The sequence below is a fragment of the Jaculus jaculus genome, chromosome 9 (genome assembly GCF_020740685.1).
Source record: "Jaculus jaculus isolate mJacJac1 chromosome 9, mJacJac1.mat.Y.cur, whole genome shotgun sequence".
Lineage (NCBI taxonomy): Eukaryota > Metazoa > Chordata > Mammalia > Rodentia > Dipodidae > Jaculus > Jaculus jaculus.
Window position 1 is genome coordinate 93,971,586 of NC_059110.1, and position 22,956 is coordinate 93,994,541.

Below are 22,956 nucleotides of genomic sequence, written 5' to 3' on the forward strand. Positions count from 1 at the left end.
TAATGCTGCTTGATTTTGCTTATTAAAATTTTGCTTAAAATATACTTAATGCAGTCCTTTCTCCAATTAACTCCTAAGATTTTGCTCTGAATTCTTTCAGCACACTATATTACTCCTTTTGAAAAGATGATTTTAATAACCAGTTTTCCTAATCAAAATCATTCCTGACTTAAAATTTCATTTCATTTTATAAACACCCTCTTTCTGTTTTTCCCTTCAACTTCTGATCTTTCATACAGCTTGAAAAATTAAAATATGATTGGAAAAGTCACCAATGAAATTATAGTTTAACTCTATAAATCATATGCATTACTGTCTAAAAGATCAAAATTTACATTTACAAGATACTGGGTTTGCTGGGTTTGGTGGCACATGCCTTTAATCCAAGCACTCAGGAGACAGAGGTAGAAGGATTGTCGTGAGTTCAAGGCCACCCTGAGACTACATAATAAATTCCAGGTCAGCCTGAGACTCTACCTCAAAAACAAAACAAAACAAAAAAAATCAGACTTTGGCAAGAAGTTTTATTGAAAGCTTCAAGTAAAGCTTGTACAATTAAATTTTTACACATATAACTGTTAAGATACTGCCTATCATATTTTTCCCTTGTAATGTATGCTAAATAATGCAAGCCTCATATGCTTTGGAAACTGATTTGGTACATTTTAGTTTTTATTTAATTTACATGTTACCCAGCACTTGGAAGGCAGAGGTAGGAAGATTTCTGTGAGTTAGAGGCCACCCTGAGACTACATAGTGAATTCTAGGTCAGCCTGGACTAGAGGGAAACCCTACCTCAAAAAAAAAAAAAAAGGAAAAAAATTGCATGTTAGAACATAGTTACTAAGGAGTTGATTTGAAACCAGGTACTTGCATTGTATTGGTGACTTTTTCTGGTGCCTCCAGCCTGTGCTGCTCTCTAGAAAAAGCAGTGACTGGGTGTGGTTGTCCTCCATGTCTGTGCAAACCTTACACACATTGATATTCCTTGCCTTCTAGGTGTGGGAGTCTTTCCCTCACAGGATCCTGTTCAGCCCAGAATGCCACCTTGGATTTACAGTGAGAGTTTGGTCCCAGGTAAAACAAAGCTGCTTTGGCCAACATTCCCATGTGGGTGTTTCAATTTAATATTATAGATGTATTTGTAAGTATTTACTGTTGTGGTTATAAAATATGCAGAAGGAAATGTTTTTTTCTAAAAGAATGTAGAAAATTAAATAAATCTCATGTTTAAGACTGTTTTATGCCTGAAATAACTATATAAATGCAGGAGCCATGTTTGCTTTGAGATTATATATATATATCCTCCAAGGTAGGGTCTCATTCCAGCCCAGGCTGGCCTGGAACTCATGGCAATTCTCCTACCTCAGCCAGGATTAAAGGTGTGTACCACCATGCCCAGCTTGCTTTGAGATTTTATAAAATATTTTTTATTTATTTATTTGGGAGAGAAAGAGGCATATAGAGAGAGAGAATGGGCGCGCCAGGGCCTCTAGCCACTGCAAATGAACTCTAGATGCATGCACTACCTTGTGCATCTGGCTTACGTGGGTCCTGGGGAATCGAACCTTGGTCCTTAGGCTTCACAGGCAGGCACCTCAACCAATAAGCCATCTTTCCAGCCAGAGATTTTTTTTTTTTACTGTCATATAGTTTGTTTCTAAAAGCTTTTTTAGAGTTACTGTGCTTTAATGACAGTTTCAGTATGTATTTCAGATATTAATAATTTATTAAGAATTATCTTGGGGGCTGGAGAGATGGCTTAGTGGTTAAGCGCTTGCTTGTGAAGCCTAAGGACCTGGTTCGAGGCTCAATTCCCCAGGACCCACGTTAGCCAGATACACAAGGGGCGCACGCGTCTGGAGTTCGTTTGCAGTGGCCAGAGGCCCTGGCATGTCCATTCTCTCTCTCTATATATATATCTGCCTTTCTCGCTCTCTATCCATCACTTTCAAATAAATTTTTAAAAGTTAAAAAAAAAAAAGAATTATCTTGGTATGTTTAATATAATTTTTTGAATTTGCAGTGATTTTTTTTTTTTTTTTTTGGTAGGGTCTTGCTCTACCCCAGGCTGACCTGGAATTCACTATGGAGTCTCAGGGTGGCCTCAAACTCATGGCAATCCTCCTACCTCTGTCTTCTTTTTAATGGCTTGTCCTATGCTATATGAAAAAAGAATGGGTGGCATTTTTTTTCTACATTGGAAGCAGTGGGTTTTTTTTCTTTATATTGCTGAAGCAAAAAGTTACTAAAGTGTATTATGCCATAGTCCTCAGTTGATATAAGGAAGTAGTTTACTTAAGCCTTGATATGCATAAAAATGACTGTTAAAATCACATTTGTTAGCCAGGCAAGTAGCATACAGCTTTAATCCCAGCACTTAGGAGATAGAGGTAGGAGGATCATTGTGAGTTCAAGGCCACCCTCAGTCTACATAGTGAATTCTAGGTCAGCCTGGGCTAGAGCTAGACCCTACCTTGAAAAAACAAAACAAAAAAAAAGTATGTTGATATTATAACTTGTTCAACTTACTGTACTTTGTCAACACCTTGAGTCCAAAAGTAACTTTCATTTGCTCTTCAGTTTTTAAGGTTTGTCTTGGGCAAAGTTGTTTTGTACCTGATTAAATAAAACTTGATGTAACAGCCTGAGATAGAGCAAGACCGTACCTCAAAAACAGCAAAAAAAAAAAAAAAAAAAGAAAAAACCTTAGGTGGGTGCACGCATTTAATCCCAGCACTCAGGAGGCAGAGGTAGGAAGATCACTGTGAGTTCGAGGCCACCCTGAGACTATATAGTGAATTCCAGGTCAGCCTGAGCTAGAGTGAGACCCTACCTCAAAAAACTGGAAAAAAAAGAAAAGAAAGAAAAAAAAAAGCCTTGATACAAAGATTTCTGTAGCAGAACTTTCTGGAAGAAATTTTCAATGTCTACTTTATGTTATAATACCATAGCCACCACCAATTAAAAGCTATTCTCTTTAATCCCAGCACTTGGGAGGCAAAGGTAGGAGGATTGCCATGAGTTCAAGGCCACCCTGAGACTACATAGTGAATTCCAGTCAGCCTGAGCTAGAGTGAAACCCTACCTCAAAAACAAAAAACAAAACAAAACAAAAAAAGCTATTCCCCAGAACCATATGGAACTTCATTTGTACATAAAAATAACCAGAGGGCTGAAGAGATATCTCAGTGGTTAAAAGTGCTTGCATATGAAGCCTGAATGTCTGTGTTTGATTCTATAGTACCCACATAAAGCCAGATGCACAAAGTGATGTATGTGTCTGGAGTTTGTTTGCAGTGGCAAGATGCCCTGGTGTGCCCCTTCCTCCTCTCATTCTCATTCTTTCTCTCTCCACTCCTCTCTGGTTTACAAATAAATAAATAAAATATATTTTTTTAAAATAGTGTTCAGGCCGGGCGTGGTGGTACACGCCTTTAATCCCAGCACGCGGGAGGCAGTGGTAGGAGGATCACGATGAGTTCGAGGCCACCCTGAGACTCCATAGTGAATTTCAGGTCAGCCTGAGCTAGAGTGAGACCTTCCCTCAAAACAATAAGAAGCCAGGTGTGGTGGCACACGCCTTTAATCCCAGCACTTGGGAGGCAGAGGTTGGAGTATGCCATCAGTTCAAGGCCACCCTGAGACTACATAGTTAATTCCAGGTCAGCCGGGACCAGAGTGAGACCCTACCTCGAAAAACCAAAAGAAAAACCAAAGAAAAACAACAACAACAACAACAAAGTTGTAGAATGATTGAGATGGGGAGGGGATGTGATGGAGAATGGAATTTCAAAGGGGAAAGTGCGGAGAGGGGGAGGGTATTACCATGGGATATTTTTTGTAATCATGGAAAATGTTAATAAAAATTGTGAAAAGATAAAAAAAATAAATAAATAAATAAAAGTGGTGTTTGGAAAGAATGTAAGAGCCAAAGAAAGGGTAGGACTCCTTACAACGTGCTCCTCCAGACACAAAATGGCCTGGATATCCATGACCTCACACTACCTACACAAGACCATCATAATAGGAGGAAAAGATGATGACATCAAAATAAAAGAGAAACTGATTGAAAGGGGGAGGGGATATGATGGAGAATGGAGTTTCAAAGGGGAAAGTGGGGGGGGGGAGGGAATTGCCATGGAATATTGTTTACAGTCATGGAAATTATCAATTTAAAAAAAACTAAACAACAATAATCAGTATTCCTCCAACTACCCATTTCATCTCTCTCTTCTCCTTTTCTTCAAGTAAAGGTAGATCTTAGTATATTTTTGAGTTTTAACTATCTTCTTTCTGTTTTTGATGGTCTTGGTAACCAAACCACCTTGTGCATCTGGCTTATGTGGGTCCTGGAGAATCAAACCTGGGTCCTTAGGCTTCGCAGGCATGTGCCTTAACCAGTAAACCATCTCTCCAGCCCATCTTCACTTTTCTTAAGACAGGGTTTCATCTAGGCCAGGCTAGCCTTAGACTTGCTTTGTAGCTAAAGTTGGCCTTGAACCTGCTGCCTTTACCTCCTGAGTGCAGGAATTCGAGCTGTGCCACGTGACTTGCGCAGTGTAGGTGGCTGAACTCAGGGCTTTGCACATGCTGCCATGGCACTTCCCAGCCCCATCGCTGCTTTCATCCGCTCCCACCCTCACGCTCTTCTGCTTCACGTTTAAAGTCCAAAGCATTTGCTTATAGCACCGCCACTCCGTGTTACTGTTTTCACCCGGACGATACTCAAAGCACTGTCGCAGTCTCCACCACTATTATGACTTTATCTAACCTGTCATCCTAAATATTTAGGACCAAGCTTCTATGTCTCTTCTGACTGCCAGACCCTAATTCTCTGTTGTATATATCCGGTTTTTGTTGTTGTTGCTGTTGTTGTTGTTGTTGTTTGAGATAGGGACTTGCTTTGTAGCCCAGCAATTCAATTTAAGATTATTCTCATATACTAACAGTGACAACAAAAAACTCATTTGCAATATGTGTTTACATTTATAATCTGGTCTTTCCTTTAATAGATGCTTATAAGAAAATTTTAGAAACCACAGTGACTCCAACTGGAATAGATACCGCTAAGCTTTATCCCATTCTGATGTCATCTGGACTTCCCAGGGAAACTCTTGGACAGATCTGGGCCTTAGCTAACCGAACTACTCCTGGCAAACTTACGAAAGAAGAACTGTATACCGTGCTGGCCATGATAGCCCTCACACAGGTAGATGGTGTATCTTCCATTAGACCAAATAACCTTTTAAATATAAGTTGAAAGAATATGACTCCTTTAAAAAAAACAACCTTATAGACCTCCTTATATTTTAAAATTTAGATCTCTTACACATACTAGCAAATTACCCCTTTCTCTTAAGACTGCTTCATGTGTTAATATTCTCTGCCTTCATTGTGTTCCCTCTGAACTTGAAAGTTTGGTAACAGCTTCTCTCATATTGTGAAATTAGTTTAAATTATTTGATTACAGCAAATTAACCACACTTGTTATATGTCAGGATTGATGTGTACTTGGCCATGTCTTTGCTTAGTATTAATAGTTTCACATTGTCCTTATTAATTTTTACCTTGAGTCGAATTTACAAGTTCTGGGAGTCAGTAGAAAGTCAGTGTGGAAAACAATACAAAAGCTTGGCATGGGGCGCATGCCTTTAGTCACAGCACTTGGAAGGTATAGGTAGGAGGATCGCTGTGAGATCAAAGCCAACCTGAGACTGAATTCCAGGTCAGCTTGGGCTAGCACAAGACCTTACTTTGGAGAAAAAAAAAAAAAAAAACACAAGCTGTAGATGTTACCTCTAGGTCACTAAAAGTTTGATTATGGATTACAGTCTTCTAAAATGTTTCCATTTTCCTTCTGTATAGAGGGGAGTTCCTGCTGTGAGTCCCGATGCTTTGAATCAGTTCCCAACTGCTCCTGTTCCAACCCTAAGTGGCTTTTCTATGACTTTGCCTACCCCGGTGAGTCAGCCAACTGTGATCTCCTCAGGCCCTGCAGGCTCCATGCCCCTCAGCCTTGGACAGCCAGTGATGGGCATTAACCTTGTTGGACCAGTTGGTGGCGCTGCAGCCCCAGCTCCTAGTGGCTTCATGCCATCTCACCCAGCAAACCAGGTAAATGGAGAAGCGGTGTGTATGCCAAATAACCCTTGGAAGTGCATCTGGACAGCTTTCCTAACAGGAATTTGTAATGTTGGAGGATGATGGGTGTTTGATGTGAAAACCAAATAATGTGAGGCTGAGGATGTGGCTCAGGGGTGAACTCTTGCCTAGGATGTACAAGGGTCTGGGTTCACTTCTCAGTACTGCAAAAATAAAGTAATCTTAAAGTATTAAAATAGTATGAAATTTAATTTTTTATTATTTAAAATCATGAAGTTTTTTAAAAATTAAGGTATTTAGCGGGGTGTGGTGGTGCACGCCTTTAATCCCAGCACTCAGGAGGCAGAGGTAGGAGGATCACAGTGACTTTGAGGCCAGCCTGAGACTCCATAGTGAATTCCAGGTCAGCCTGAGCTAGAGTGAGACCCTACCTCAAAAAACAAAACAAAACAAAACAAAAAAGAAGGTGTGTGAGAGGTATTTGAGTTTTAATATGTTCTTATAGGATACACATTTTAAACATGATAAAGTGAACTAAGGGCTGGAGCGATGGCAGAGCAGTGCAGGGGCTTGCTGGCAAAGCCGAGGACCCACGTTCACTTCCCCAGGACTCACGTAAAGCCAGATGCACAGGGTTGCACATGCGTCTGGAGTTTGTCTGCAGTGGCTAGAGGCCTTGGCGGGCCCATTCTTTCTCCCCCCACTCCCAGATAAATAATAATTAAAATATTTTTTTTTAAATAAATAAAGTGAATTAAATTTTTAGGTTGTATCTTTTCAAGAAACTGCTGACATGACATGGGAGGCAGAGGTAGAAGGATTGCTATGAATTCAAGGCCACCCTGAGACTACATAGTGAATTCTAGGTCAGCCTTGGCTACAGTGAAACCCTACCTCAAAACCTGTCTCCCCCCCCTAAAAAAAAAACATTCTTTCTGTTGTCCCAATGCAGATCAACTTGGCCAATCTCAATGATTGTAATTGTAACCTCTCATACAATTGCAGCTGAATAGGCAGAAGTTTTGGCCCAAAGATTTCATTTTATCTGTGCCATATCCCTCTGCTCACGTCAGTCTGTTTCTACGCAAAGCAACCCTGCACAACTTCTCAGGACACAGGAATGACAGCAAGCCCCCCTCACAACTGCTTCTAGCCCAGTCCAGGCAAAGCTTTTTCTCACCCTCATAAGCCAAACCTCACAGTCCATAATTCTTACCGCATTCAGGTCTTTCAGCTCTAACCAGAATAGTCCATCAAGCTGTACTTACAGCACTGCAAGGCGTATCTTAGGCCAAGGTTTCAAATCCTTCCACATTCCTCTTGAAAATCAGCTCCAAAAGGCCAAAGCCACATAGTCAGGTTTCAAGCAGCAATGACACCACTTGGTACCAACGTTTCTGTCAGGTTCACATTGCTGGCATAAATCACCCAACCAAGAGCAGCTTGTAGAAAAAAAGGTTTATTTTGGCATACAGACCAAAGGGGAATCTCCATGATGGTAGGGGAAAATGATGGCATGAGCAGAGGATGGACATCACCTCCTGGCCAACATGAGGTGGACAACCGCAACAAGAGAGTGTGCCAAACACTGGCAAGGGGAAACTGCCTATAATGCCCATAATCCCGCTCCCAACAATACACCACCTCTAGGAGGCGTTAATTCCAAAATCTCCATCAGCTGGGAACCTAGCATCCAGAATACCTAAGTTTATGGAGGACACCTGACTCAAATCACCACAATACCCTACCTTAAAAACAAAGTAAAAAAATTTTTTTAAATAGCAAAAGGAGGGCTGGAGAGATGGCTTAGCAGTTAAGCACATGCCTATGAAGCTTAAGGACCCTGGCTCAAGGCTCAGTTCCCCAGGACTCACGTAAGCCAGATGCACAAGGTAGCGCATGAATCTGGAGTTAGTTTGCAGTGGCTGGAGACCCTGATGCACCCATTCTCTCTCTCTCTGTCTCTGTCTGTGTGTGTCTCTGTCTCTGTCTGTCTGTCTGTCTGTCTGTCTCTCTCTCTCTCTCTCTCTCTCTCTCTGTTTGTCGCTCCCAAATAAAATAGCAAAAGGAAAGGTTTTATTGTATAAATATTTAGTGTCAATGAAATGAAAGGGTGTGCTGGAGAGATGGCTTAGCAGTTAAGGCGCTTGCCTGCAAAGCCTAAGGACCCAGGTTCAATTCTCCAGGGCCCATGTAAGCCAGATGCATATAGTGGTGCATGTGTCTGGAGTGTTTTATAGTGGCTAGGTCCATTCTCTCCCCCCTTCTCTGTCTCTAATAAATAAATATAAATAAATCAAAAAAAATTTTAAAAAGAAAGAAAATGTAAGGGAAAGTGAAAGCGGCTTGGCAATAGCTATCAAAAAATAATTCTACATGAATCCAGTCATGGTGGTGCACGCCTTTAATCCCAGCACTCAGGAGGCAGAGGTAAGAGGATCGCATGAGTTCAAGGCCACCCTGAGACTACATAATGAATTCCAGGTCATCCTGGGCTAGAGAGAGACCCTACATCAAGTAAAAGTAAAAAAAAAAAAAAAAAAAATTAGACATGTTCCTATCTCCTGACTGGTAGCCACACCTTTAGGAATCTGATCCCTAGAAATAATAACTGAAGTAAACAGATACACAGGGTATTGTTGGAGCATGGCTTAGTAAACATTTGAAGTACTGGAATGTAGCCCAGTGTGGTGGCTTATACCTTTAATCCCAGCATTTAGGAGGGTGCTGTAGGAGGATTGCAGTGAGTTCAAGGCCAGCCTGAGTCACAGAATTCCAGCTCACTGTAGGCTGAAGTGAGACCATGCCTATAAGAAAGAGACAATGAAAGGGAAGAAGGAAGGAAGGGAAGGAGGGACTGAATGTTCATGAAGAACAAAATAGCCAGGCATGGTGGCATGGTGGTGCACATCTTTAATCCCAGCACTCGGGAGGCAGAGGTAGGAGGATCGCCATGAGTTCGAGACCACCCTGAGACTACATAGGTAATTCCAGGTCAGTTTGAGCCAGAGTGAGACCCTACCTCAAAAAGGAAGAAGAAGAAGAAGAAGAAAATAGTTAAGTAAATTTCAGCCCACCCATTTGGTGGTAATTATTAAAATGAATGAAATAAATCCACATTTACTGCACAGAAGGTTTACTGTGTGTGGTGGTTTGATCAGGTGTCCCCCATAAATTTAGGTGTTCTGAATGCTAGGTTCCCAGCTGATGGCAATTTGGAAATGAACCTCTCCTGGAAGCTATGTATTGTTGGGGATGGGCTTATAAGTATTATAGCCAGTGACCTCTTGCCAGTGTTTGGCACACTCTCCTGTTGCTGTTGTTGGCCAGGGGGTGATGTTCACACTCCGCTCATGCCATCATTTTCCCCTGTCATCATGGAGCTTCCCCTTGAATCCATAAGCCAATATAAACCCTTTTTTCCTACAAGCTGCTCTTGGTTGGGTGATTTCTGCCAGCAATGTGAACCTGACTGCAACACTGTGTTACATAAGTGTTTTTGATTGGTTGGTTGGCTGGTTTTTCAAAGAAGGGTCTCACTGTAGCCCAGGCTGACCTGGAATTCACTGTGTAGTCTCAGGGTGGCCTTGATCTCACATTGATCCTCCTATCTCTGCCTCAAGAGTGCTGGGATTAAAGGCATGTGCCACAGAGCCTGGCTATAATTCATTTTTAAAAGTACAGGACAAGGGCTAGAAAGATGGCTTAGCAGTTAAGGCACTTGTCTGCGAAGCCTAAGGACTCATGTTCAACGCTCCAGATCCCACATAAGCCAGATGCACAAGGTTATGCAAGAGCACAAGGTCACACATGCGCATAAGATGGCACATGCTTCTAGCATTGAATTGCAGTGGCTAGAGGTCCTGGTGGGCCAATTCTCTCTCTCTCTTGTTCTCTTTCATAAAAAAAAAAAAAAGTACAGGACAGTGTAGTATAAGTTCGTTCCATAAAATACCTGCACCATTAACAATGCACTAGTCTGGAGTGCAGATTAGGATGCATGTGTGTGGTCCATTATAAGAGGCTTGTGTCACGTTTGTAATTTACAAATATGGCAGGCTCTCAGTGACCCAACAAATGTAATTTAGCTACTTATAATGTACGTCTTTAATCCCAGCACTTGGGATGCAGAAGTAGTAGGATCACCATGAGTTCGAGGCTATCCTGAGACTACATAGTGAATTCCAGGTCAGACCCTACCTTGAAAAACAAAACAAACAAACAAAAAAAAAAATGTTTAGGCTGCGTGTGGTGGTGCATGCCTTTAGTCCCAACACTCCAGAGTCTGAAGTAGGAGAATCACCATGAGTTCAAGGCCAGCCTGAGGCTACATAGTGAATTCCAGGTCAGCCTGGGCTAGAGTGAGACCCTACCTCAAAAAAACAAATAAAAAAATGTTTAGGACTGGGGAGATAGGTCAGCAGTTATAGGTGCTTTCATCCAATACCACATAAAGCCAAACGCACAAGGTGGCACATGCATCTGGAATTTGTTTGCAGTGGCAGGAGGCCCTAGCATGCTCATTCTCTCTCTCCCCTCCATCAAATGGTTTTCTCTCCCTTCTTCCCTCTCCCACTTCTCCCCTCTCTGCCTCTTTCTGGCCCAAATAAATAAGTGATTTTTAAAATGTTTAGGCTAGCTATTTAAACCAGTTCTTTGCCATCTACACCAGAGAATATCTGAAAATACGAAGCAGGACTCCTACCTCAGGATCTTGGGGATGTAATTCAGCAGTAGAGCATTTGCCCAATGTGCACAAGACTCTGGGTTTAATCCCTAGCACATGCACAGTTCTAAAATTAAGTAGTTGCAATTAAATCGAGAGATTTATATAGTACTTTTTGAGGCTGATGTTCAGGCAGTTTTTCCTTTGTCTGTCTGTTTCAACCTCCTCTCCAAATCTAGGTGGGCAAGCCAGAAGAAGATGACTTCCAGGATTTTCAAGATGCGTCTAAGTCAGGATCCCTTGATGACTCATTCACTGACTTCCAAGAGGTGCCTACTTCCTCAAAAGCAAATAATTCCCAACATGGAAACAGGTAGAATTGATTTGAATACATTTTACATTGTGTTTCATCATAGAGGCAGCCATAATAAGCTTAGAAACAAGTATCTATTGTAAAAGAGATCACAAGACTTACTCCAGCACCTGCCTTGGTACCCCTCTTTTTCTATACCTTGACTCTGAGCAGCCTTGATCACTGTTCACCTTGAACTTTTGCTGATGCTATCATTTCCTCCTAGTGCCACTGGCTTGCCATCCTGTTTTATATTTTTAGTGTGATGCACTCTTACATTTCCGTAAAAGTCATAATTCAGAACTTGGAATTATTCATGTGTCATTTTTGACACCAATGGCTTTTATTGATTTTGCATATATATGGATAAATATTTCACTGAGGTTTTGTGTACTAACTTAACTGTTAGGTATAGTAATTGATTTGATGAGATTGTTGCCAAAACCTTGCCATGCCTACCTGCCTGCCTGTTTCTGTCTCTCAGTATTTTGATTCTTCTTCCACAATGAAGCATACCAAATGGAGTGTCCACCATGAATTAATTTGGTTTGATTTTGGAATTTGCTTCTATCAGAATACATATTGCATGTTTTTTATGTTCCAGTTTGTGAGGTTTGCATTATTGCTTCCATCTACCCAGTTTAAATCTGAAAATGAAACTACCTTATATAACACTTGGTAAGGAATAGTCATGGCAGAGAATTACAAATTAGGGAAACAGGTTATCCTTCTGATTATAAGAATGTGTCAGCAGGACATGGTGGCGCACACCTTTAATCCCAGCACTAGGGAGGCAGAGGTAGGAGGATCTCCATGAGTTCAGGCCACCATGAGACTACAGAGTGAGTTCCAGGTCAGCCTGGGCTAGAGTGAAACCCTACCTCAAAAAAAAAAAAAAAACAACTGGGCATGGTGGCTAATGTCTGTAATCCAGCACTTGAGAGACTGAGGCAGAGGATAGCTGTTAAGAGGCCAGCCTGGGCTACAATGTGAGATCCTATTTCAAAAAGCAAAAACAACTAGCATCAACAACAAAATCTCCAACATGACAAACACATGTAAGCAACATCTAAAAGAAACACATGGGACATGATTTTACAGACATCCAATACTGTACAACCAACACATGCATTATTTTTCTTCTTTCTTTTTTAAAGATTTTTTTTTATTTATGAGAGAGAGAGAATGAGAATGGGCATGGCAGGGCCTCTGGCCACTGCAAACAAACTCCAGATGCATGTGCCGCTACAGCACATGCATTGTGAGTCCTGTAAACACATAATCAGATTTCTATCCCAGGGCTCTTCCTTTGAACAAAATTTATATGCAGTATCATTATCTAGGTGTTTCTGTATGAATGACATTTCAAATGTACCATATAAAATGAAATTGTTGGGCTGGAGAGATGGTTTAATGGCTTAGGCACTTGCCTATGTAGCCCAAGGACCCAGGTTTGATTCCCAAGACCCATACAAGCCAGATGCACAAGGTGGTGCATGCATCTGGAATGTGTTTGCAGTGGCTAGAGGCCCTGGTGTGCCCATCTCTTTCTCTCCCTGTCTTTCTTTCTCTCAAATAGAATACTTTTTTTAAAAAAATGAAATTGTTTTCTTGGTAAAAGGCAAAATCTTGTTATTACCATTCTTGGTCAGTGATACCACCACATTTAGTCACCAAATTAGAAATATGTTATTTAATTTTTACTTTGCCACCTTAAGCTTTGCTTGGTGAAGAAGAAACCTTGTATGTGGTCTTGCTTCACATACTCTGTCAGCCTTTGACCTTTTCATATTGCCTAAATGACCTCAGGCTCACCATTCTCTTCCAAGCTTCTGGCACTTGGGCCTTCTAGATCCTTCAGCCTGAAAGAATTACCTGTTCATTCTGTAGTTCATTCAAACAGTCATTTTAAAAAATCAACTAGCCAGATGTGGGGGCACACACCTTTAATCCCAGGTAGGAGGATCGTTGTGAGTTCAAGGCCACCCTGAGACTATGTAGTGAATTCCAGGTCAGCCTGGGCTAAAGTGAGACTGTACCTCAAAAACAAAAACAAACAAACAAAAACAACTACACAGAGGAATTTTTCCTAATTCCTCCGACAGTCAGTGCTTCCAACATTAATCAAGGTCCCTTCTTTTTTACTAGTTGCACTCTCGTCGTAATTACCAATTTACTTGATGGTGTCCAGTTTGTAATTTTATTTATTTATTTATTTATTTATTTTGGTTTTTTGAGGTAGGGTCTCACTCTAGCTCAGGCTGACCTGGAATTCACTATGGAGTCTCAGGGTGGCCTCGAACTCACGGTGATCCTCCTACCTCTGCCTCCCGAGTGCTGGGACAATTCATAATTGAGCTCTTTATCCATTGAGTCATCTCCTCAGCTCATGAATCATCTTAAAACATATAATACGCCCTCCATATCCATTGAACCCTCAGATTCAAATTACTACAGTGGGAAAATATTCAGAAAAAATGTGTATCTATTGAACATACAAAAAATTTGTGTTTGCATCTTCATTTCTTTTTTTTTTTTTTTTTGTTTTTCTTTTTCAAGGTAGGGGCTCACTGTAGCTCAGGCTGACCTGGAAATCACTCTGTAGTCTTAGGGTAGCCTCAAACTCATGGCAATCCTCCTACCTCTGCTTCCCGAGTGCTGGATTAAAAGCGTGCGTCATCATGCCGGCTTGCATCTTCATTTCTTAAACAATACTACTTTGGAACAACTATTCACATGACACTTGTAATGTAATTGATACTATAAGCAATCCAGAGAGGAGTGTGTATGGGAGAATGTGAGTGGGTTATATGAAAATACTACACAATTTTATGTAAGGACTAAAACATCTACATATTTATTTCTATATGGATTCCCTAGTTTATGATACTCCATATTCTGTAGTGTGAGTTTACTTAAAATGAGATTTAAACCATGGTATGGATAGCTAAGCCTATATAAACCTATTTGGCCAGTATCCTTAGGCAGAAAATGTCCACTATTTGTTAGGACAAAAAATTAAATCTAGTGTTGGAAGTAGACTTGGAGGAGAGCATTCTTAGTTGGTGAAGATGATATTAGTTAGGGTAGGCCTACTATGGGAGGACTTGTGATCACTGGTGAGAAGCATAATACATCTTTGGAATAAGGAAGGGGCGTGGTGAGTAGGGATCGTGCTGCTGTGGGGTCCCTTCGCTACAGTGGTAATTCTGCCGTGAGGCACTAAGGAACTCAGGCTTTGTAGTGACAGCACTGAGAATTTTGTATCTGAGACACTGGTTGAATTTGGAGCTGAGTTGCATGGCAGAGAAGAGAGAACCGTTGAGCCTGCTCATCAGAAAACAATAGCATCAGCTATTCACTTCCTTTGTACCAAACACTAGTATGGTGGTTTGATTCAGGTGTCTCCATAAACTTAGATATTCTGAATGCTAGTCTCTCCAGCTGATGGCAGTTGGAAATTAAAGCCTCCTGGAGGCAGTGTATTGTTGGCAGTGGGCTTATGAGTGTTATAGCCAGCTTCCCTTTGCCAGTGTTTGGCATACTGTCCTGTTGCTATTGTCTATGTTGGCCAGGGGGTGATGTCCACCTTCTGCTCATGCCATCATTTTCCCTTACCATCATGGAGCTTCCCCTGTAGTCTGTAAGCAAAAATAAACCCTCTTTTCCCAAAAGCTGCTCTTGGTCAGGTGATTTCTACCAGCAATACGAACCTTAATGCAACAATAATATTGGTACCAAGAGTGGAGTTGCTGCTAGACACCTGACTATGTGGTTTTGGCCTTTTGAAGCTGATTTTCAAGAGGAATGTGGAAGGATTTGAAACCTTGGCCTAAGAGACGCCTTGCAGTGCTGTAAGTACAGCTTGATGGACTATTCTGGTCAGACTTGAAAGGCCTGAACGCAGTAAGAACTATGGACTGTGAGGTTTGGCTTATGAGGGTGAGAAAGAGCTTTGACTGGACTGGGTTAGGAGCAGTTTGTGTGAGAGGCTTGCTGTTATGCCCATGTCCTAAGAAGTTGTGCAGGGTTGTTTTGCATAGAAACGGACTGGTGCGAGCAGAGGGATATGGCACAGAAAGAAATTGTTAGTCTGAAACTGCTGCCTGTTCAACTGCAATTGTATGAGAAATTACAGCCTTTGAGATTGGGCCAGCTGACCTGCACTGGGGCAACCAGAAGAATGTACAGTCTTTTAAAGGGGCCTGAATGCTCAAGGAGTGTCCTGTTCTTCAAAGTCTGCTTTATTCCCCTCTGGATTTACAAATTGGCACCCTACCTTGTATTGTGGAGTGTAAGAAATGTAGGAAAGAGAGGGTCATTGAGTTTGCAATGCGGTCTTGTGTTTTGAAAATGGCCGTGAGCAGTGTGAAGCAGGTTTACTGGATGCCTGCATGGAGACCCACTGGAGCCTTTGAACCATGGATTGCAGTGGAGACCCAGTAGAGATGTCAGGATCATGAGATAGATGGCTGCTAAGGATGGCTGTCAGCCTCAGTGAAGTTTTCTAGGACTGTGGAGGGCAGAATTGGAAATCCAGAGAATTGTTGCTGGTTAGAATTATCAGACTTGGAGATGTGTCACTGGCTAGAGTTGTTGGTCTTGGAGCTACAGAGTTTGATGTTTACCCTGGTTGTTTTAAATCTTGTATTGTTGAATATTTCTTTGCTATACCCAATGCCATCTTTTGTAGTGTGAATGTTTATTCTGTGACATTATGGGGTTTTTGGGATTATGGCTCAGTTAAAAGATCTCAGACTATGGGAATGTTTGGACATTATTTGTCTGTAAGCCAAAATAAACCCTTTTTTCCCCAAAGCTGTTCTTGGTCGAGTGATTTCTACCAGCAACAACTAGGGAACCTAAAATAGCCAATAACACAGACATGGGCCACTGAGGATGATAGAGAAGTTCAGAAGAAGTAAGGCATAGGATCCTTGGGGTGGTTACTTTATTCATTTTGCTGAGATCAAAATATTTCTTTTTAGCTGGGTACCAGTACTGGGGAGGTAGAAGTAGGAGGATTGCTGTAAGTTCAAGGCCAGCCTGGAACTACAGAGTGAGTTTCAGGTTAGCCTGGACTATAGTGATACCTTACCTTGAAAAAACAACAAAAAAAAATTACTTTTAAATGTGTGTATTTAGCAGAATGAGCTGTATGGGATGAGCATACAACATAAGTAGGTTTAATGGAGAAAATGGTTTATTTTATTTTATTTTTAGAGGGAGCAAATAAAAGAGAGAAGGAGAGAATTGGCATGTCAGGGCCTCAGCCACTGAAGTCGAACTCCATTCACTTGTGCCACCTACTCGGCATGTGTGACCTGAGCTTGCCTCATCTTTGTGTGTATGGCTTACATGGGATCTGGAAAGTAGAACATGGGTCCTTAAGTTTCACAGGCAAGTACCTTAACTGCTAAGCCATCTCTCCAGCCTGAAAAAAAAAATGGTTTTGTAATGGCCAGATTCTTAGTCTTGCCTTTCAGTAGAATGTAGATTCCTAAATTTCAAAGCAATATGCCTCTCTTGCTTGAGTACATTTAGAGTACAAATAACTGTTTTCAAGTTTATAAAGTATAATAACTGCTATATGTAAATGATATAAACACTTCCTTGGTGATGATCATCTTTCTTAAAAATAATGATCTCATGGGCTGGAGAGATGGCTTAGCAATTAAGTGCTTGCCTGTGAAGCCTAAGAACCCCGGTTCAAGTCTTGATTCCCCAGGACCCATGTAAGCCAGAGGCACAAGGTGGCACATGCATCTGGAGCTTATCTGGAGTTTATCTGCCTCTTTCTCTGTCTGTAGCTCTCAAACAAATAAATAAATAATAAACAACAAAAAATAATAATAATCTCAGAGTCAGAACTGGAATAAAATATTAATTTGCAGTGTGCATATAATTAGTCTGAGTCAAGCCGTTTGAATGGAATTTTATTTTGTTAGTTTCAGTTGGTGCCACTTCATTACTTTGAAGATCCTCTAAGTTGTCCATTTCTATGAATATGGTACAATAGTTAATCATACTTAATTCAGTGTCACATTTAAGAGAAAGATTTCACCACTGAGCTTTAAAAAGACCATAGCCAAAGTTGGAGGGTTATGAGACACAAAGATTATTTAGCTTTGTGAGGTTTTATTTTTTTCCTTAGACACTAATTATCTTTATTCCTACTTAACATTCAGTTCAGAGAGCTATAGTTTAATTATTTATGGAACTTTTAAAAATTTACCTGTAAAGCCAGGCACACGCCTTTAATCCCAGCATTCTGGAGGCAGAGGTAGGAGGATCGCTGTGAGTTCAAGGCCACCCTGAGACTCCATAGTGAATTCCAGGTCAGCCTGGGCTAGAGTGAGATCCTACCTCGAAAAACCAAAAAAAGAAAAAGAAAAATCTACCTGTAATGTATAGCTGATTAGCTATTTGTCAAGATCAGATATGTAGCAGCTGTTTGGCAGTGATGTGAAATTTGAATATTTGATGGACTAAGTCATGAAGCACTATGGGCCTGCATTATTGTGCTCCATGACAGCCTGGTGTTTGGGCGACTGATAAGAACATTGAAATGACTGTGGAAAGATTTTTGCTCCAGGGCAAAGAACTCAATAGCAAGCCATTTACTCTATGTGTGTGTGTATGTCTGTATTAGTGAATGACACAAGATGGTAGTGGACTGTGGTCATTAATATGTATAGGAGCTAATTCCAGGGAGCTGCCTGGGTCTGATAAGAGAAAGAGCAGTGCTTTTATAGTGCGCATTTAATAAGCCTTCCAAGAATCACCATGCGTGCTACTCATTACACTATTTTTCCATCCAGTAAAAAAAATTGTCCACAGGCAAAAAGTCTCTAATCTTGAAGTGACTTTGTTTTGCTACAAAGGTGGCTTCTGGAGCCACTCATGTGATCCTTGTAGAAGTGGAAATCATGTGGACTCAGCCGCTGCTCATCAGGTGTGTGAGTTTCTGCCAGTGAGCAGTACCGTATCAAAGAGAAGATTCACATCTTAGTTTGAAGTGTTTCGTAAAGAGATTTTTATCTTAATTATTCCACCTCTGCATTCTGAATCCATTTGAGAGAATACTTTAAGATTATTGTAATTCATTTTATTGAATACACATATTTGTATTTTTGTTTTTTGTGGGGTTTTTTTGGTTTCTTTTTTGAGGTAGGGTCTCACTCTAGCCCAAGCTGACCTGGACTTCGCTATGTAGTCTCAGGGTGGCCTTGAACTCATGGTGATTTTCCTATCTCTGCCTCCCAAGTGCTGGGAATAAAGGCATGCACTACCACACACTGCTGGATATACATATTTGAAACAATTCACTATTACACTTTTGTGATCCTTAAGGTAAAGATTCAGGAAGTCATCATTTTTTAATACTCTATTTCCAATGCCATTCCAGTCAGTCACTGTTATGGCTTAAAGAGTTGCTTAGATCATCAGTATAGATCTCACCTCTCTTCAGTTAGTCACGATAGATAGATAGATAGATAGATAGATAGATAGATAGATAGATAGATAGATAGATAGACAGACAGACAGACAGACAGACAGATAGATAGATAGATAGATAGATAGATAGATGGCTTAGTGGTTAAGGTACTTGCCTGTAAAGCCAAAGAATGAAGGTTCGATTCCCCAGGACCCATGTAAGCTAGATGCATAAGGTGACACATGCATCTGGAGTTTGTTTGCAGCAGCTGGAGGTCCTGGCATGCCCATTCTCTATCTGTCTCTCTCTCACATTCTTAAATAAATAAATATGGCTTGGATGTTAAGTGTTTGTGTTCAAGAAGACAGACATTGGCTGGGCATGGTGGTGCATGCCTTTAATCCCAGCACTTGGGAGGCCAAAGTAGGAGGATCACTGTGAAATTTGAGGTCAGCCTGAGACAACATAGTGAATTCCAGGTCAGCCTGGGCTAGAGCAAGACCCTACCTTAAAATAAAATTTAAAAAATATAAAAAAGGAAAGAAAGAAACAAACAGGCATTGTTTTGGGTCATTTGTGGTATGTATATGTAATTTCCAACTCGCTTTATTTTTTTTGTTTTTTTGAGGTAGTGTCTCATTCTAGCCCAGGCTGGCCTGGAATTCACTATGCAGTCCCAGGGTATTCATGAACTTACAGTGATTCTCCTACCTCTGCCTCCTGAGTGCTGCAATTAAAGATGTGTGCCACCATGCCTGGCTCCCAACTAACTTTTAAAGCATAGCTTTAGGGTTGGGGATGTAAGCTTGGTTGGTAGAGTGTTTGCCCAGCACACATGAAGCCCTGGACTTGATCTCCTGTACTGAAGCCCTGGATTGACCTTCAGCGCCATATAAACTGAGCATGGTAGTGCACACTTATAATCCCAGTATTTGGGAAGATGGGGGCAAGAGGGTCATAAGTTCAGGGTCATCCTTGGCCACATAGGAAGTTAGAGACCAGCTTAGGATACATAAGACCTTGTCTGGAAAAGGGAAAACTAGAGGGCCATCAATTTTAACTGGGCATGTGTTTACTGTGTTCTAAGCTGCTATTGAATGATAAAGCAGGTGTTTCTCTATCCCTTTCAGTACTCCATCTTTGTTGATACCGCTTCCTGGAACTAAAGCACTGGCCCCAGCGGATAAGTATGCAGTGTTCAAAGGAATTTCAGCTGACAAGTCCTCTGAAAATACTACTCCATTTGGAGGTAAAAATGGTTTGTAGTTCCTAAAATGCAAGTGTGATGTTTACTTGAACTGTATAAATTTTTAAGTGATGGGCCTTTATATTTAATGTGTAAGAGCTGTGTCTGTGGTTAGCCCAGGCCCCCTTTCTTTCTTTATCTGTGTTTTCTGGGTTTCTAACAGTAATTGAGTTTCTGTTTTTCTGTCATAGAGTCTGGTGATAAATATAGTGCTTTCAGAGAGCTTGAACAGACAGCAGAAAGTAAGTCTCTAGGTAAGTTTTTCATTCCTTTACTTCTTCTTTTCTTTTTGTTTTCCTTTTTTGCCGTTCTGGTGATGGAACCCAAGGCCTTGTATATTCTAGACAGTGCTCTACCAAATGAGCTTTGTTCTCAACCCAAAAAGGATTGTGTGTGTGTGTGTGTGTGTATGTGTGTGTGTGTGTTGTGCATGTGTGTGTGTGTTCACATGTATGTGGATATGTAGAGGTCAGAGGACAACCAGCTACAAATGTCATTGTTAGGAGCATGTTTTGTTTTGTTTCAAAGGAGGGTCTCACTCTAGGCCCAGGCTGACCTAGAATTCACTATGTAGTCTCAGGGTGGCCTCAATCTCACGGCGATCCTCCTACCTTTCCTGAGTGCTGGAATTAAAGTCGTGTGCCACCATGCCTGGCCAGGAGCATGTTTTTGAGATGGTTTCCATTGACCTGTAACACACCAATTAGGCTAGATTGGCTAGCCAGGGATCTCCAGGACCCTCATGTCTCTGCCTTCCCAGTGCTGGGATTGTAAAGACACACTGCCAAGCCATGCATTTTGTGTGGGTACTGGATATTAAACATGGGTCCTCATGCTTATGCCACAAGGACTAGGCTATGGGAAAGACTGTCACAAACTGACAACAAACCACAAAAAAAAAAAAAAAAAAAAAAAAAAACAGCAAAGTCACCAGTACATATCAAGGTGTTTTACACTGCCTGATGTGATGGCAAAGGTCTATAATCTCAGCACCCAGAAGGCTGAGGTAGGAGGATCACTGTGAGTTTGAGGCCAGCCTGGACTATTGGATGAGTTCCAGGTCAGCCTGGGCTACAGTGAGACCTTACCTCAAAACAAACAAAACAAAACAAAAGATATTTTATATTCACAGAGGTATAATATAGCACTGTCTTACATCTGTAATGCTAGACACTATAGTTAAAAGGCCATTGTTTGAGATTTGATCTACTTTTCCAGCAGAGTCTCAAAAATGGTACGGCACAACTAGTAAATAAATGCACCTTCTCAGCTAGAATTTCTTTCCATCAGTATGAAAATCCTATTAGCTAAAATCACTAAAAACAAAACACTGGATTTATATAGTAGCGTATATTATAGGAGCATGCCTGTAATCTCAGCACTTGGGAGGTAGAGGCAGAAAGACGAAAAGTTCAAGATCATCCTTGGCTTCATAGCAAGTTTGAGGCCAGCCAAGGAAATGTGTCCCATCTCTTTCCCCCTACCCTGCCAGAAAACACAAGGAAAAAAATGTAAGTGTAGAATGGCAGTTTGATAATATTTCTTCATTTCTATATAGCTTAAGCTTTACTCTGAAATAGAGGAAAACATGTTCTACATCATGACTGGGCACTCCTTACTGAAGCTTTAACAGAAAATAATCTCTTGAGATTTTTATAAGGGCCTAAAGTGTGTCAAATCAGAAGTGAAACTTGTAAGAATTCACACATTAACTGAAGAGCTACCCATGAAATAATGTGTTTAATGTTCCTTGTGACATGGAACCTTCCTGTGACTTCCAACTAACTTGTTTGCCAAAGCATTCCGGGTTTTATTTTTATTTTTTTGAAGTTATAAACCAACCCATTTTTATTTCTTTTTAACCCTTTTGCCCAGTTTACATTTCTGATGGAAAAGTTTACAGTTCATCCTCAGTAAGTTTAGTTTGCTGTGGTGATTTCTTTTTAGAAATAGCAAAGCAAACTTGTCAATTTCACAGATATTTTAAAGTGACGCAGTAAAGCTTAGGCTAATCAAAAGCAACAACAAAAATTTTTTAAAGCATTTTAGTCTGAGCTTGGCCTGGTGGCTCATGCCTACATTTGGGAGGCTGAGGAAAGAAGATAGCTGAAAGTTCAAGGCCAGTCTGGGCTACAATGTGAGAACCTGTCTCAATAAACAAAAATTTAGGCTGTGATAAAATTGGCTACTCATTACCTTAAAAGAACACAAATCTAATCAGTGATTCACTTGTCTAAAGTTCTAGGTTGATTTTTAGTAAGTGTATCTTCTGTCAGTTTGTGAAATTGACTTTAATTTTATTAGTGTCATGTCTTGAAAGCGTAAGTTTCAGCACATCTGAGTGCTGCTTCTGTTTCTAACTTTCCCTGAGAATACTAGGTGGCTTTGTGCTGATGGATGTTGTTAGGGAATCGGCTCCTTATTAGACAAGAGGCAGAGTCAGTCCCAGCACTCTTCACACCTGACAGATCAAAGCACGTGTCGTTCCACACGTCACACATTGAATGCCTACATGATCTAACTGGTCAGTTTTAAGAATTGAATTTTGACTTTAAGCACATTTTTATGGTTCATTGTCATCTATATTTAATTTTTAAGGAAATTACAATTTTAAAAAAGAGTGGGGGGCTGGAAAGATGCCTCAGTGCTTAAGGTGCTTGTCTGCAAAGCCTAACAACCTGGGTTCTGCCCCCCAGTACCCACATAAAGCCAGATGCACAAAGTGGCACATGTGTCTGGAGTTTGTTTATATTGGCAGGAGCCCATGGCATGCCCATTCTCTCTGTTTATCTCTCTCTTAACTAAATTTTATATGTTTTTGTGTGTGTGTGTGTATACACATATATATAATTTAGTGTGTGTGTGTGTGTGTGTGTGTATGGGATTTATTATTTATTTTGGCTTTTCAAGGTAGGGTCTCTTTCTAGCCCAGGTTGATCTGGAATTCACTATATAGTCTCAGGGTGGCCTCGCGCTCACAGCAATCCTCCTACCTCTGCCTACTGAGTGCTGGGATTAAAGGCATGTGCCACCACACCTGGCTCACATAAAATAGTTTTTAAAGGCGGGGGGGGTGTAGAGAGCTGGATTAATGGTTAATGCACTTACCTGCAAAGCCTAAGGACCCAGGGTCAATTCTCCAGAACCCA

The 22,956-nt window shown here is 40.9% G+C and overlaps 1 protein-coding gene across 11 annotated transcripts in view; it reads left to right on the plus strand.

The window, feature by feature from the left end:
• Nucleotides 1-22,956, plus strand: part of Synrg (synergin gamma) — a 97,136-nt gene that overhangs the window by 32,318 nt on the left and 41,862 nt on the right. For all 11 annotated transcript variants that reach the window (XM_045158068.1, XM_045158072.1, XM_045158073.1 and 8 more), the window contains 6 exons: nt 1,000-1,077; nt 5,016-5,212; nt 5,869-6,117; nt 11,011-11,144; nt 19,692-19,810; nt 19,999-20,061. In XM_045158068.1, coding sequence (XP_045014003.1) covers nt 1,000-1,077; nt 5,016-5,212; nt 5,869-6,117; nt 11,011-11,144; nt 19,692-19,810; nt 19,999-20,061 — 840 coding nt within the window. The remainder of the gene's footprint in view (nt 1-999; nt 1,078-5,015; nt 5,213-5,868; nt 6,118-11,010; nt 11,145-19,691; nt 19,811-19,998; nt 20,062-22,956) is intronic.